Below are 17,244 nucleotides of genomic sequence, written 5' to 3'. Positions count from 1 at the left end.
AGATTTCTTTCAATTCTGCAATAGTTGTATCAAGATTGAAGCTTGACCTTCACCATATTATTGTCCTATCAGTACTATTGACTATCACTATTTTCTTACAATCATAGGGGCGTGGATCAATATTTCTAATGAGAGAGTAGAAGAAAAATTTAAATGATTTCTCACTTAGCCAGACTTTTTAAAAAAAGTAATTTACTTAATTGCTCATCCATTGTTTCAATAAATATTTATATTGTGGGCTTAGTCTGACAGGCAATATGGAGGAATGGGGACTCTGAAGCCAGAGTACCTGGGTTCCTATTTACTAGATATTTCTATTTACTAGACCTGAGATCTTGGGTAATTTTTTTCCTCAGTTTCCTCATTTGTAAGATGGAGGTAATAACATACCTATTGTTATTATAGATTTAAGTGATTAATATCAGTAAAGCATTTAGAAGAACATATGGTAAGGGAAAATAGATGTTAGATGCTGTTATTATCATGTCTTATGGACTCTGGATGAGGGTAGATAAGATAGAAATGGTTCTGTCCTCATGAAGAATAAAGATTAGTAGGGAAAACAGTCATTAAATAAATAACTGGACAAATAACTTTTAAACTACAATTGTGGCCCAGCTGGGCGTGGCTCAATGGTTGAGCATCAACCTAGGATCCAGGCAATTGGGGTTCGATTCCCGGTCAGGGCACATGCCCGGATTTCGGGCTGCAGCCGATCAATGACTCTCTCATCATTGATGTTTCTATCTCTCTCTCTCTCTCTCCTTCCCTCTCTCTGTAATCAATAAAGATATAATTAAAAATAAATAAATAAATAAATTAATTAATTAATTAATTAATTAAATAAATAAATAAATAAATAAATAAAAACTACAATTGTGTTAAGTGCTAAGGGAAGTACAGCGTGAATAATTTAACAGGGATGTTACATCTCTCTAGATGTTCACGTGTCACCGTTTGCTACTGCAACCCAGTGAAACCATACTTGCCTTTGCTGTTCCACACCCTGGCAACTGAGTCTCGAACTCTGCGGTATTTCCAGGGCAAATCATACCCTTTCATTGGATTGGCAAGTGGGATTTCACAACAGGAGCATTGTGTTGGGCAGACACCGTTGGGATAATCTGTTTTCACATTTTTCTTCTCATTTCTTTGTGACCACTTAAAGTTTTAAGAAAGCCATCCTAATTTTGTTTTGTCACATTCCTTAAAGTAAAAATCTCTATGGTGCTCTGGAGACCTTTGTCCTGATGAAACGAGCGCTCTGGGAAGAAATGAAAAGACCAACAGGCCGTGTTTGTCGAAGAGGAGCTCAGTTGTTCCCCACATTATGCAGCAGATGGCACCGACAGGCTGAGGGCTACGGGGGAGGGACCGTGCATCCCGTTTACCCAGCCGGTTAGCCTCACGTCATAATTCAAGCCATTTCGCCTTCTGATCCTGCTTCTCAGCCTTCTAGAAATAAGGCGATTTGGATAATCTGCAAAAATATTAACTAGATATCCATAAACACACTTGTCATTTTGGCCCCCACTCGAGTATCAAAGATGATTGAAGCAGATTTTAAATTCATATTAAAGTGCATGTCAGCTTTTTCCACAAACAGCTCATCTAGACAAGGGTTTTAAAAAGAAAAGAAAGCTGTCAAAGAATCCTCAAGAAGCCAAGTTTATTTGTCCGATTTTTTTTTTTCTCCTTTAAAAATAAAACAAGACGATTTTCACATTAGGATTCCCAAAATCAACACTGGACAGAGTCAGCCACAAGTCCATGGGTTACTAAAATGATTTACTTCAGCTTTGGCATTTGTATTAAATATTTGTATTAAATATCCCATTTGTAGACAAGGTTTTTGAGGTTTCTTTTAAAATACAGGGGTAATCAAAATATTTTATTTTTCTTTTTTTCATCTTGCAATAACATGACTATTCTTTACGGTAGGTGTATAGGAAACTTTAAACTCACCCTTTAAATTTGAAGATAACATAAGCACAAGTAGCCTGCTGGAGAGAAGGTGCCGTCCAGTGCTGCCATCGTTACACAGTGAAGTGTTAAAGCATTTCTGACGTGTGGTACTTGAGGGCACTAAAAATAGGCAACCCTGAACTATACTGCAGTTGAAGGACAAGATAAAAATAGGAAATCAACTTGAAAAATAATTGTATAAATAGAGTACTAGGACTAACAACTCAACCCACAGGGTTAAATTCACTAATGAGATTTGTTATTTTTATTGAATGCAGGAAACGGTACCATTTAACTATTTCAGAGAAATGTTTGGTTACAAAAATGTATTCTAAATTTAAGAGTAATTGACATTTGAACAGTGACAATTTACACTCTAGTTTGGAATAGGGCTTCTTTAACCTTTTTGGCTGGGTGACCAACCCTATATATTTTTTAATGGTATTCCTCCCCCTATAAAAACAAACAAAAATACAAAAAACCTGACACAAAAAACAGCAACTTTGGACAATTTCTATCAGCTGGATAGATATAACTGATCTAGCAGACGTAGCTAAAACCTAACCATGATTTGGAGTGTCACTGCTTTGCTTTTGTGTTCAATTCCTAGTAAATACTAAGGACTGGGAAGAGCCCTAGAAATGAAGATATTCAGTATCACTTAGTATAAATTTAGTCACTATGGAGATAGCATCAAATGGTTCAAAACTCTTCATATATCCTTAAAAGATTATATTTTAAATGATAGCTTCAAAAATCTGCTATGGAAACATTTGTCCCAGATTATTAACTCCTGGCCTCCTATTTCAGTTCTCTCTTGGTTTGGCCTTTTGTATTTCCATCAAAAATGCTATCGGTTATTAGCCTTGCTTCTTGTTTCTTCCAGTTCTCTTCCTGTGCCACGGCCATGACTCTAGGGCCAGAACTCCATCACCTCACGCTTGGATTTGGCAAAGGATTTTCTGCTTTCGTCCACTTTGGGCAGATTAACTTAAAAAATTCACATGACTTACAGTTTAAATTCTTAGCTTGGAATTCTAGACCTTCTAAACCTGTTTTTTTATTTTTATTTTTAACAGTAATCAATTATACATTTGTTTTTGTTTAACTGATTTATTAATTAATTTTAACCCCTGAATCCACCAGATAATTTATAACATAGAATAATAAAACATTACCAATAATCGATCCATGTGCTTCTTGTCTATCCTAATCCATTCTATGCTGCTACTTTGTTCTCAGAGATAACCACTGTCCAAAATGTGGTTTATCATGCTTCACTTTTTAAAAGTTTTAGCTCACATATGTGTATATAAATGATAGATCTTTAATTTTGTAAAAAGGTTATTGTTATACTTTGCCTTCTATGACTTGCATCTATCTATCTATCATCTATGTATCTATGTATCTATGTATCTATCTATCTATCTATCTATCTATCTATCTATCTATCTATCTATCAATCATCTATTTATCATCTCTATCTATCTATCATCTATCTTTCTATCTATCTATCTATCTATCTATCTATCTATCTATCTATCTATCTATCATCATCTATCTATCATCTATCTATCTATCTATCTATCTATCTATCTATCTATCTATCTATCTATCATCTATCTATCTATCTATCATCTATATCTATCATCTATCTATCACCTATCTATCATCTATCTATCTATCTATCTATCTATCTATCTATCTATCTATCTATCTATCTATCTATCTATCTATCATCTATCTAATTTATATACACATATATTTAATCCTCACCTGAAGATATTTTTTCCATTGATTTTTTTTTTTTTTAGAGAGAGTGGAATGGAGGGAGGGGGGAGAGATTGAGAGAAAGAGAGAGAGAGAGAGAGACATTGACATTGACATGAGAGAGGCACATTGATTGGTTACCTCCTGCATATGCCCTGACCAGGCCGGGGATCAAACCTGCAACCAAGGGAGAAGATATGACTTTGGGTGGTGGGCACACAGACCAATATACAGATCTTATAACATAGAAACCCACACCTGAAACCTATATGTTCATATTAACTATTGTCACCCAATAGATTTTATTTAAAAACAACAACAAAACCCCTGCAACCAAGATACATGCCCTTGACTGGGAATCAAACTCGAGACCCTTCAGTCTGCAGGCTGGTGCTCTAACCACTGAGCCAAACCAGCCAGGGCTCAAAATATTTCTTTAACATTTGGTTACTAAGATCCATCTATATTGCTGCATGTGGTTATAATTAATTTTCACTTTTGTATAATATTATGTTGGACAAATATATCACAATTGACTTTTGGGTTGTTTCTTTGCTTTTTTGAGTTTGCTATTATTACCAGAGTGTGCAAAGCATATTGCAAACATTCTTGAACATGTCTCCTGGGAAGCATTCTTGCCTTGGTTTCTCTTGGGTATGTGCCTGAGAGTAAAATGGTTGAGTTTTAGGTTTTAGGTTGTACCAATAAGGGTTCTGGCAGGAACAAGGTCAAGTTGTGTAACTGAGGAAAGCCTAATAAAGGAACAATTACAGGATAATGTAGCACACTAACATAGCAAGGGCAAGGAGCCATAACCATTCCTATCCCTGAAAAGAAGGGAGCAGTTACTGGAACCTGAAGCCGGCAACTACAGCTGCAGGAGAGGATTACCCAACAGAGCTCCAGCTTTCAGTAAAACTCAGTCAACAGCCTGGCAGAGAGGGAGCTCATCTCACTAAAAACCCTAATTTCAAGCTTAACATTCTTTCCAATGTTTTTCCAGGGTCTTTCTCATTGGCTGAGCCTAACCAGAAGCCAGAATGCAAGGGAGACCATCGGCGAAGCCTATGAAGGTAAGCTTCCAAGAACACAGAGCAGGCTGAAGAGGGTTGGAGACTGGATCTAGAGATAAAAGAATATATGCAAGAGTTAAATATTACATAATTCTGCCCTGCTTTCCAAAGTGTTCGTACCAACTTATACTCCCACCAGCAGTGTATAAGAGATTCTGTTGGTCCATATGCTCTCCAAAACTTAGCATTATTAAACTTCTGAATTTTTGTCAGTAGGCTCGAATGGTATAGCTCCCTGTGGTCTTGATTCGCATCCCCATGATTGCTGATGAAGCAGAGCTGTTCTTCTCATTTATTAGCCTGAAACATTAACTTGCCTGTAAAATTCTCATACATGTGTTGTGGAACTTAACAAGTTTATTTTAAAATTTATATAGAAGGGTATAGAGTCCAGACTAGCTAAAATATTTTGAAAGAAGAAAAAGGAATGATTCCGCTTCAATAAAGGCTTATTATAAAGTTACAGCAATGAAGACCGTGTGATAGTGCAGGAATATACATTTTAACTGATGGAACAGAAAAAGAGAGCCCTCAAATACTTATTAATTTAGGGAACTTGAAAAATGGTAGAGATGATGTGATAGGTCACTGGGGAAAGTGCATATTTGACATTATTTGAAGGCTTATACTATAACCTTCTTAAGGGCAGGGGCCATCCTCTTCTAAAAGTACCTAGCACAGTTCTTTGAGTTGCCCAATTAATATTCACTGGGGATGTGTCACCACACCCAGTAGAAATTAACATCCATCCTTCATGTTTCAAAATGGCAGAATAACTGGTGTCAGGGAAATATCAGTCACACACTGATTTTTCCCAAGTTGGGGCCATGGAGATCAGGTTTACAAAGGTTAGGGATGTGCTCTATAAGAAATCCTCATGGCAACAATTAAAAACAAAAAAAAACAACCCCATACCCTTCTGAAGCTTGATCGTTAAAGTACACATTTAAGATTGGAAAGCAGCAGCAGAGTACAGTGGGGAAGATGAGGGCCATGGAACAAAATACCTGTCTTCAACCTCAGCACCACTCTAGGTGAGTTCCTTGGGTGCTCCCAGCTCATGTGTGAAATGGGATGACAAAACTTACCTCAAATGCCACCTAGCAGAGTAAATGGTTCATAGGTCATACTTAAATTTTATTTTCCTTACTTTTCTCCACCCTTTACAAATAACTCTGTGCTCAATCAGATTTTGGAGTGTATTATTTTTAGTTAAGACTGAACCATAAAACATTTCAATAAACTTTGCTGACATCAAGTTGCTTTTGCAAATTAATACTTGTATCACATCATCTCCCCTGACTTGCATAGAATTCTTAATTGGTGGAAGGGAAAGAAATGACTTACAAATTATGTCTCTTTCTCTCCACATGTGTATAGTGCAGCTGGTTGCTGTGATAGGAGTGTCTCAATAACTTATTCCCCACTTTATTATAAATAATGTCAAATATGCAGAAAAGTTTAAAACCATGTATAATTATAACCCATGTACTTCTCACCTAAATTCAACAATTGTTACAATTATCATCATAATAATGCAGAGGTTAATAAGGCCAATAGTAGAATTTCTTAAGTATTATTTCCCAATGACTTGAAGGTATCTAAAATGTACCAGCAGAAGTCATCCAAAGGGTTTCTTCACTGTGAACTCTCCAGTGAACCTTTTTCCATTCATTACATGAGGGTTTTCCTCACGATGAATGACTAAAGAAACCAAAGGTTGAGCTACTCTTTCCCATAATGCACTTGAGACCTTGGCTTAGCTGGGCCTGGACCTGCTTTCTTTTTTCCATGCATGGTGAGTGCTTCTTCTTCCTTCAACTTATTCCTACCAGATTTTTAATGAAATAGAATTGTCAGATTTAGCAAAGAGGACATGCCCTTAAACTTGAATTTTATAAGTGATTTTTTTTAGTATAAGTATGTCTAAAGGTTACATGGGACATGCTTATACTAAAAAAGTAATCCAATGTTTATCTGAAATTCAAATTTAAGTGGGAATCCTATATTTTGTCTGGCAACTCTATAAAATAGACAAGAGTCGAAAGAACTTCTGAGGGGGCTGTGGAGCTCTTTGATATCGGAGCTCTCATGCTCCCAAGTTTGAAAACAATATGAGAGAGAAGGCTAGAGAAAGGGAAAGTATTTCTACACCACAAATATCAAAGGAATTAAGTTTGAATAGTTTTGAGCTAGTTGGGAGCTTGACAAGAGTATTTGGGGTGAATTTGTGTTGGATTTAACAAATGGTCTGTGGGACTCTGGGGGAAATAGGGTCTGTGAATCTGAGCACATTGAATGAATTTGTAATTGGGGTAGAGTCACATGTATACAAGTTTAAGAGGGTATTGCATCTATTGCCACACTAATGCTGTGTAACAATTGACCGTGAAACCTCAGTGGCGTAGCTAGGAGGTATGCATTTATTGCTTACACATCAGAGTCATTTAGGGGGTGGCTTTGTGGGGCTGCTGATCTTGGCTGAACTTGTTCATGTCTGAGGGTCTGTCAGATGCTCTAGGCTGGCCTCATTTGGGAGCTCTGCTCCACACATCTCTCATCCTCTGCTAAGAAACATTCATTCAGCTGGCCCAGAGATGTCTTTCTCACAACATTTCAGGCACAGGGAGAGCAAGCAAACACATGCAGAACTTTGAGGCCTAGTCTAAGAACTGGCCCTGTGTCACTTTCAATTCATTCTATTAGTCACAAAACCTGCTTCTATGGGTGAGGAAATGGGCTGTCTCTCTAGTGAAAGAACTGCAGTCACATAGCAAAAGGTGTTAATGCAGGCGAGGTAAAGAATCTGGGCCATCGTTATAATCTATCACAGGGAGTGGGTAGGAATAAAAGAATAAATTGGGAAGTAAAAAAGTTGCTTAAAAACTAGAAATTTGTTTGAAATTATAGCACTTTTTCTTCCCCAAGATGAGTAATTTGCAAGACTTCCAAATGAATTTCTTCAATTTGTGAAGCAGAAATGCCAACAGTTCTACACAAATTACCAGAATGTTTCACAATTCTTCTAGAAATACCTGTCAGAAAAGTTCTTTAGAGGGAGCACATGGTGGCATTTTTTCTTGCCATCAACAAAATAGATCTATCCATATGAGGAGCCTGAGGTGTTAAGGATGAAAACTTGCAGGAAAGCAGTAACATTTAAGAGAAAAAGAAAACCAACTAAAGATCCAGAATAAGTACGTGACGATTTTGGTCCCTTGAAATCCAGCACCCTCTCCATCATTTGCAAAATCTGACCATTGGGAAAAGCAGACTGGAAATCAAGTTTGGGCTTCTGCCATTTATCTGGTTTGTGTGATCTTTGTAAAGTAGCAATCTCTTTGTGTACTTTTTTGTTCTATGTGTGGATCAAATAAAAATTCTGTGTAAACTCTGTAGCACCAAATAAATATGAGCTATGTGTACATCAAAAGTCATCTCAGAAGAAAAAACAAAAGTCTCTGTCCGTGGAAATATTGTGACCTCTAATTGCAAGTCACCTTTTATTTCAAGTCATTTATGAAAGGCAGCAGACTGTAAAAAATTATGAGTCTGATTCTTAGCTCTCTTTGTATTTGTCTCTACTGGTAGTAGGCAGAAAATGAAATGGCCCTAGACAAATAATTGTATCAACAGGGGCTCTCAGTTTCAAGTACAGCTGACCCTTGAATACATGGGTTTGAACTGCACGAGTCCACTTATATACCAAGACGTTTTCCAATAAATACATACAGTACTATACATGTACTTGCTCTTTGCTATGGTTTTTATAATTCTTTTCCCTTAGTTTTTTGTATGAATATAGTATATAATACATAGAACATGCAAACTATGTGTTAATTAACTGTTTATGTTATCAGTAAGGCTTTTGGTCAACAGCAGGTTACTAGGAGTTAAGTTTTTGCGGAGTCAAAAGATATAGGCAAATTTTTTACTGTGGGGGGGGAGGGACCCCTGACCCTGCATTGTTCAAGAGCGGACTGTACAAGCAACTTAAGGTCTCAGGGAAAAGTCTGGTCTCATTTAAGGGCTCGTCTATTCCGCACTAATGCTGTATTAGCAATCAACCACGAAACCTCGGTGGCAGAGCGAGGGGGTAACTTGGATCTGGTGGCAGAGTGTGGATTTTGTCGTCATCCCTGGTGGCCAAGGCCAGATATGGCCTTAAAGTGGGAGGGAAGGTCACTCTTCAGAAGGATGGGGAGTATATTAAATAATACCTCTTCATTACTAGTAATAATAAAAATTGATAGCTCTAAAAAATATCAAAGTATTAACAGTGGTTACCTCTGGAGAGGGGAATGGGATGCTAGAGACAGAAAATAGGGTATTCCATTTCATACCCTATAATCTATATTGAATCTGGATAATTTTAAAATATTACAAAAATAATCTGATGGGGGGGGAGGAAAAGCAACATGCCTAGATATCAAAAATTTAATATGAAAATTGAAAGTTGGTTCTTGATCATTCCTGTATCTTAATTTTGCTGTTGCTTGAAGAGAGGACTGGTAAAAACTACTGGTGTCAAATTTCTTTCCTGAGTCGAGAGAGTATCACATGTTTTTCTCATGAAATAGTAAAGATAAGGCAACCTTTTCAGAATGCACATGTATTAATGGTCATGTACATAGCCCCCCCCAAGTCCCATGTAATCTTTAAAAAACATTTTTAAAATCCTTTAGTTATGAACTATTTCAAATATGCTAGAATTTAGAATAAAACCAGTATTTGTTGTCAAAGAGAAGTTTATAAAATACTACAAACACAACTGATGCTTCCTATAAATCTCCCCAATCCAATATTAATTTCTTGGTTCGCATCAGAAAAGCCATGAATTTTATTTTTTATATGTACACAGCCCATAATATATGGTATCGTTTTACATATTTTATACTTTTATAAACTATCAGAGAACATACATTGTTCCACAACTTGCTTTTTTTCTTATTATTTTTGAGATGTACCTATGCTGACAGGCATAACTCTAGTTTGTTCATTTTAACTGTTGTACAGAATTCCAACATATGAATATACTGCCAATGCTGAGTGACGGTTAGGACTCCTTTCTGCTGTTACACACAAGGCTGCCGGGAACATGTTTGTATGTCTCCTCATACACTTGTATACGTACTTTTTTAACGTAACATGGCAAGAAATCTTTCATTTTACTAGATGCTGATTTGATGGCTGTGCTGTGTATTTTCCTACCAACATTAAGAGTTTCAACAGCTTCGTTGTCCTTGACACATATTTTTGCTAATTTGATGGGTGTAATGTGGTACCCATGTGTTTAAAACATGTATTTCCTTGATTAGTGAAGACTATTTTTCCATGTTTGCTGGTCTTTCAGATTTTCTCTTGTAAGAAATACTTTTGTTTTTTCAATGTGTTCATATTTCTACAGGGTAGGTTTTTTTATGAGTTTTAGGAATTTTGACATTTTAAAAAATAAATTATCCCTTATATGTTAAAAATATCTTGTGGCTTATTTTTTGCTTTTATAGTACTTAATATAAGTTTTAAATTTTCATATATTTAAATTTATATTTTTTATGACTATGCCTCTTTATCTTATTTAAATAATTTTTCCCATGCTGAAAATGTTGAATATATTCATCTAAGTTTAATATTACTTTTAAAAGTTGCCTTTAAACCAACTCAAATATATTTGTTTATGGTTTGAGGTAGGGATCCAAATTTATTTATTTTTTTCAAGTAGAAAATCAAATATAGGGTGGTCCCAAAAAAATGTATACACACTTTAACATCTGAGAGCTCAACTTAAAAAATGAAATGTATTTTAATAAACACTGCCTTCATAATTATTCAAAGGGTACGTATACATTTTTTGGGACACTCTATATATAAACACAAGTTTTCAAAAAGTCACTCCTTTCCCTACTTGTTTATAATGAAATAACTTAAGTTTTTATGTATAAAGGTCTCTCCAAGTCTGATTCAAAGAAATAGCAACATTTAACACTTAAGTGCACTTGTCAAGTGTCGGGAACTATGCTAAACATTTTACATGCTTTGATCATGCATTTTAGATTTATAATGCCTGGGCTTACATGTAGGCTAGTGAGCCCTAATAAATGGTAAGTATTACTCTACTTGTTTGTTTACTGGTTAACAGAGATGTGTTCATCAGGTGAAGTACACAAATAGTCTGGTACACAAACTGCATCCCAAATATATAACTTGCTTTTATTACACAGGGTGGGGGAAAATCAACAAATTTTCCAGAGGCAGGTATCTCAGTAGCTTTAGTGAAAACCAACTTAATATCAGCTTGTTTGACAAAGCTTTTAGAATAAGTGAGCGATTAAATTCTTAAAGTAGGAATAGAATATTAACAGGCTCTAGACTCCAGAACACTTGTAAGCCAACAAACTAGGCACTGTTTTACTTAACAGTTTTAGCTTAAATGTAAATATATATTATTATTTAAAATATCTGCATCTGAACTACATAATGACTTTATCATTTTACTTTAATTAAAGCCAAGATTTCTGGAACCTCCAAGTAGTCTTTAAAGTTTTCCAATATGGACATAAACTAACCCCTATTCCTCTCTACATATTAAATGTGAAATAACTGTCACAATATATCAACATTCTCACAGGAAGTTTTAAGGCTTCTGGCACATAAAATTTGTAATATCTGTGTGACAATAATATCATAATTATATACAGAAAATATTTAAAATTTACCTTGTGCAATTTTAAGTCCTAAAGATTAAAAAAACAAGTGTTTCATGTTAATAAAATATTAAAATATAATGTGCTTCCCATAAATTTGACACTGATTTTGTAATTACACAAAGAACACTCAAGACTTGCACACTAAATGATTCATCACTGAAATTAACCGTTGAACCGAATATACTTAGATATCATTCATTTTCTACATCATACTTTCAGCGCAAAGCAGACTTTAATATAACTTATAAACATTTGCAATTAAACTGTGACACTGAGGCAATGTCAGATCTAGTTTTGCCTAGTGTTTCATGTATCATACAAATATGTCTATGTCTCTTCATTTATCCTTTTGTCTAAGTCACATTGCAGAGAATGTGTCAATAAGTAAGTGGGATCAAAAAACAACAACAAAAAAAACAAAAAACATGACTGTTTCTCATCTGAAAGAAATTAAAGTCATTAACATCTTGTGTCTCAAAGCTCTAAAGTAGCAGATTCAACTCTTAAGGCAAAAAAGGTAAAAAATATTATTATAAATTATAAATTCTAGTAATTCTTCTTTTGGCATTAAAAGCCACAGCACAAATTCTTACACTTTAATAGATAATATATTAGTGTACATCTGAATATACATTTGCCAACAGTCTCCATTAGTATGAAGCTGTGTGTGAAGAGGAGGTGGTGCAGCATGGCAGGGCAACATTTAATGGCCGTCCTGGGCATCGAGGGACATGGAATGACTGAGTCTTGACTTTCCATTCATAGAGATTGTATTTGACGGAACCGTAACCTAAGAGAAAGAAACACACTTTATACCCATCAATTTAAAATGGGGCAGCTGTCTGATACTCAGTTTTCAACAATTACTACATTTGACTTCTGTTTAATTGTAAATGCTAACATTTAGTATTTATTATGCAATAAATTACAAATAATCAAGAATAAGTGTTCACTCCACCGTGAAATTAAAAATGAAAGAGTTGTTATTTCCACAACAAACAAGTTAAATAATCCATTAACACATCTTAGTCTTTACAAAATTGCCAAATCAACTCAAAGGACAAGAGCACAAACAGACTGCAGGCCAAGCTGTTAAAGAGCATTTTTAGCTAGATTAATTCTGGTTCCTCAAAAGTGCCTTGGAGAATGTAGGAAAATAAAGTGAATTCCACAAATCAATGCATTTTACAGTTTTTGTATTGATGGTATATATTACCTTGAAGCTCTCCTCACAAGTACCCCTTACTTATAAGGATAAAAAAGAGCTTTGGTTTTGGTTTTCAAAATGCTTTCTTATAAAGGGTTAAAAAAATCAAATCTATGACTGTTATGCCAAAACAATTACAAAATAAAAAGTTTGTGGTGTTTTGTGTTTTTTTAAATAAACTCGTAAGAGTTCCAAAACTGTATGGCAAAGTTTTCTATTTATAAAGTGTAAGTGAATGAAAAACACTATAATAAGAATTTACTAAATAGTTTGAAATTCCAACATTATTTAGAAAAATGTAAAAAAATCATCTGGATTTTAAATAGTAAATATGTATAATATTTTGAAATACATCAAATATGACAGTATTTAAGAAACATAGTTTATCTCTAGATTATAATTTGACTAGTTTAGATTCATAACCAAACATTATCATCTTCTCAAAAGAAGAGAACCGAAGTACAAAAGGCCACAGATTTTCCCTAACAACAGAAGTTAGTGAAAGGGAAAATAAAATTGGCGATTTGGTTTCCTTGTACCGCGTTCTGTTGCCTTTTACTAAGCAAAGATTGGTCATCTAAACTAGTCAATTTTCTGGACTCTCTCATGAATCCAGAGTGGAGTAGGATGGTTACACTATCCACCTGAAAGAAAACAGCCAAGAAAGCTGCCACTAGGGGAAGAAAACTCATCTGCACACAGCTCAGTACCCACGTGGGATTTCTTTCCAAGTGTAGCCGTAGCCAACAAACACCAAGGTACTGACTTGCGATTATGTAACCTTGGTCCAAAAAGTCTCTGTGTGTAAAAGCTATTTCTTGTAATTTTTGCCAAAACTGCAGTTCACATAATTCTTTGTAAAGTAAAAGAGAAAATTTGTTTTAAGCATTTATAAAACATACTGATGGCTCCAAATGTCTACAAGTAAAAGACGCTCATTGTTGCACTATTTTTAGTGAAAACCAGAATCCAGTTAAAGGTCCACCAATAAGGAGCAAGTAAGCTTATTACATTCACAAATACTATGTAGTCTGAAAAGAAGACCATAGATATATGTGTAATAAGATGGAGAGCTTCAAAAATATGTTTATGAATGTTTTATAGAAGAATCTATTTTATTGTTTTTTTAAATATATCTTTATCGATTTCAGAGAGAGGAAGGGAGAGGGAGAGAGAGAGAAACATCAATGATGAGAGAGTCATTGATCAGCTGCCCCCTGCACACCCCCAACTGGGGATCGAACCCACAACCAGGGCATGTGCTCTGACCGGGAATCGAACCTCAATCTCCTGGATCTGAGGTCGATGCTCAACCGTTGAGCCATGCCTGGCTGGGCTAGAAGACTCTATTTTATAAAAAAATTAAATATGTTTAGATAGTACAAAAGTGGTCTGGAAGATTACACTGTAATCTATCTATTTAGAGCACTTACTCTGGGGAAGGAAACTGTATTTTGTTTGTTATTTAAAAATTTGTTTACTGAGCTGTCAAACATGAGAAGGCACCATTAGAATTCTGATCTGTGAATTCTGTGGGGTCAGAGACCTTTTCTATTTTAATGCCACTTTATACTCATGTTTGTTTAAGTGCCTGGCACATGGTAGAACAATGAATATTTCTTGAATGGAATATGGTAACTTTTTACAAAAAGTTATGGTAAAAATATTGCTTAATTTTTAAGCAATGAACATATGAAACTTATAATAAATATATTTTTTTAAAGTAACATTTAGAATTTACTGATGTGAGCATGTACTAGTTGACTGGCTACCCTCAAAGTTTCAAGAATTTTCAGGAATTTTCACATAGCTTTCTTATTCCCATAAAGAGAGTTAACTATTAAACTATCATTTATTTTTACTTTATATGGAAAGAGCTGCCTACCTGAAACCTCTGATAGCTCAAATTCAAACTAAGGAATATGAATAAAAGCAAACCAGTTAAATAAATGAAACAAGCCAGTAGGATTCTGAGTGACTTTTCCAGTTTTTCCTTCCCTCCAGATTTCTATCTAGCCCAAGACAAGCTTTACGTACATTCTGAGGAAATACTTAATATCAGGCACTAAATATCATTTGTCAGTTTATTTTCAGACTTTATTTTTACAAACCTATATTCTACTTGTAATAGTGTAATAAGCTTTAGTAATTCAAGCACCATCAGGAACTGAAGGCTACTGAAGAAGTTCTGTGTCAACGCAAGTCAACAGTAATGAATTACTTAATCTGTCTTATTCTCTGGAAAAAAATCTGCTGACTCATATGTAACTCTTAATATCAAACACATTTTGTAAAACACTGAGCAGAATTATTAATGCTTCATTTGAAGAGAAATTTCTATGACTACATGCGGTTGAGGGGGAGTAAGGTATGAAAAACACCTTAAGAAACATGAAAAAGCCTAGCATGTTCATGACTAAATTTACACTAGAGCAATCAACTAGATAATTGTTCTAATGTGAACCAACTATTATAATGAAGGTTAATTGCTCTGTGTGAACCAGAGCCATAAGGCAGGTTGGTACCTGGAGTTAAACTGAACATGTGGGTGCCAAAATAAAGGCAAACCCTGAGCCAACTTTCTGATGAACGATCTAAACCTACTGTCAAAATCACTAGAGACTGCATTTGGCACGATAACTGTTGTTCTATTTAAAAATTTTAGAATTTAAAACAAACCAGGAGAAATGTTTCATACAGGACAGAAACATGAAACTTAAGCAAATATCACAAGAAATTAGAGCCTTCTTGTGCCCATTTTTACCACCTTAGGCAATTTTTTGAAATATAATACATTTACAGAAAAGGGCACTGAACTTAAATAGCTCCACCTCCCTGCTGACCTCGTCTTTATTTAACATTTTGACATTTTATTCATCATGGATTTGTGCATTAATTTGGACATTTTAAAAATATTGCTTTAAGATATTTATCTTGATTGTTTAGTTTTTGGTTCCCTCTTAAATCGTGTGTCTGTCCTACTCCAATAAGCTCTGACAACCTCTTGGCTTCCCCTCTGAAAGTAACCACTATCAGGATTTTTATAATGACTTCCTTGCTTTTAAAAATAATTGCCACCTACCATATATCACTAGAGAACATAATTTAATTTTGCATGCTGTCAAGCTTTACACATACATATTTAAAATGTATCTATACTGTTGCATTTAGCTGAATTTTGTCCGATTTATCGCTATACCATAGTCCATGCTTTGAATATACCATTTATTCTACTATTTTTGGATACTAAGGTTCTATTTCTTGGAAGTTTTTACAAACAATATTCCACAAATATTCTTATATGTGAGTCCTGGTATGCACATTTTTAGCGTGTATAACTAGAAGTGATCATGAAGTGGAACCTGATTATGAAGTGTGGGTACTGTGAACTTTATTAGACCCTGTGTCCATTCCTAGTAGAATAAAATGGATTATGTAAGGTCTTTTCATTAAACAATTTAGGAGCTGGCACTATGTAGATTCAGGGCTATCCATAACCTCCTACTGAGAGAGATAAAATTTAGACTCAACGGAACCTAAAGTAATGAGTTATAAACAGCACACAATTATAGGATCATCATTTTGGGCCTGTTCTCTGTGTTGATTCACATCCAGCTCATTCTGGAAGCAATGAGAGTTTTATGTGTGAGGAGGCTGCCAAATCAGGGCCCATAACACGCCAAGTATACAGCTACTTGCCTGTACAATTCTGCTGGCCTAAAAGGCATTTCCAACTTAATGCACTGCTTTCTACAGTTAGTTCATTGAAACTGATTAATAGGTCCACTAGCTTAGTAGAAAGACACTGCAATTATTTCCTGTGTAAGTTACTTGGTCCTTTTTGGGCCTGATGTATCACTGTTTCTCGGTCCCAGGCAGTGAACACCCAGAAGACAGAGGCTTCATTTTACTCATTTTTGTCTCCCTATTATCTAGTGTAATGTTTGATATGTGCTTAAAACATGCCTGTCAAATTTCTTGAACTGAGAAAGCTTTACATTGGAAATGATATATCTGAGACACACCCTTAATTTACAAGATAAAAATAAGAATATTTTCATAAATGAGAATGTACAATTTAATAGGGGTACATTTCCCCACAAAAATATAAATGTCATGACCCATGAAGTACCCATTTTAATATGCAAAGCTCTACCAAATTTTTTGCTGCCTGGCACCTAAATTCATGCTACAAATGTTCTAAAAATTTCAACCCTAACTCCCTGAATTATTCCTTCACATTTCCTCCATTCCTCACAGCACACAGCATTTTGCCTTGTCTGCAGTGTGCCCACATGGGAGCCCCAAGGCCCCATCACAATGGCTGTCGCTCACAGCTCCTCTGCAACACACTGAGGAGACAGCCCAAGATGCCTTCCCTTCTCCTTCCCACTCCGCAGCATTCCTGTTGCTTCAGATTTCATTTCTGCTGAGCTCAGTGTCTTACTCAACAAGTCTCTTACTCTCTCTAAATAGCTTCTAAAATGATTAGAGAAGTTCACAAAAGGAAATGCCCGGGGAG

The 17,244-nt window shown here is 35.3% G+C and overlaps 1 protein-coding gene across 1 annotated transcript in view; it reads right to left on the bottom strand.

Moving 5' to 3' along the window:
• Positions 1 to 10,993: 10,993 nt before the first annotated feature.
• Positions 10,994 to 17,244, bottom strand: part of COBLL1 (cordon-bleu WH2 repeat protein like 1) — a 56,893-nt gene continuing 50,642 nt past the window's right edge. Inside the window, exon 16 of the mRNA XM_087819396.1 lies at positions 10,994 to 12,305. Coding sequence (XP_087675522.1) covers positions 12,219 to 12,305 — 87 coding nt within the window. The 3' untranslated portion in view covers positions 10,994 to 12,218. The remainder of the gene's footprint in view (positions 12,306 to 17,244) is intronic.

The sequence above is a fragment of the Miniopterus natalensis genome, chromosome 8 (assembly GCF_054644295.1).
Source record: "Miniopterus natalensis isolate mMinNat1 chromosome 8, mMinNat1.hap1, whole genome shotgun sequence".
NCBI classification, from domain to species: Eukaryota; Metazoa; Chordata; class Mammalia; order Chiroptera; family Miniopteridae; genus Miniopterus; species Miniopterus natalensis.
Note: the sequence above shows the minus strand (reverse complement) of the source record. Positions and strands in the feature narration are given on the sequence as shown.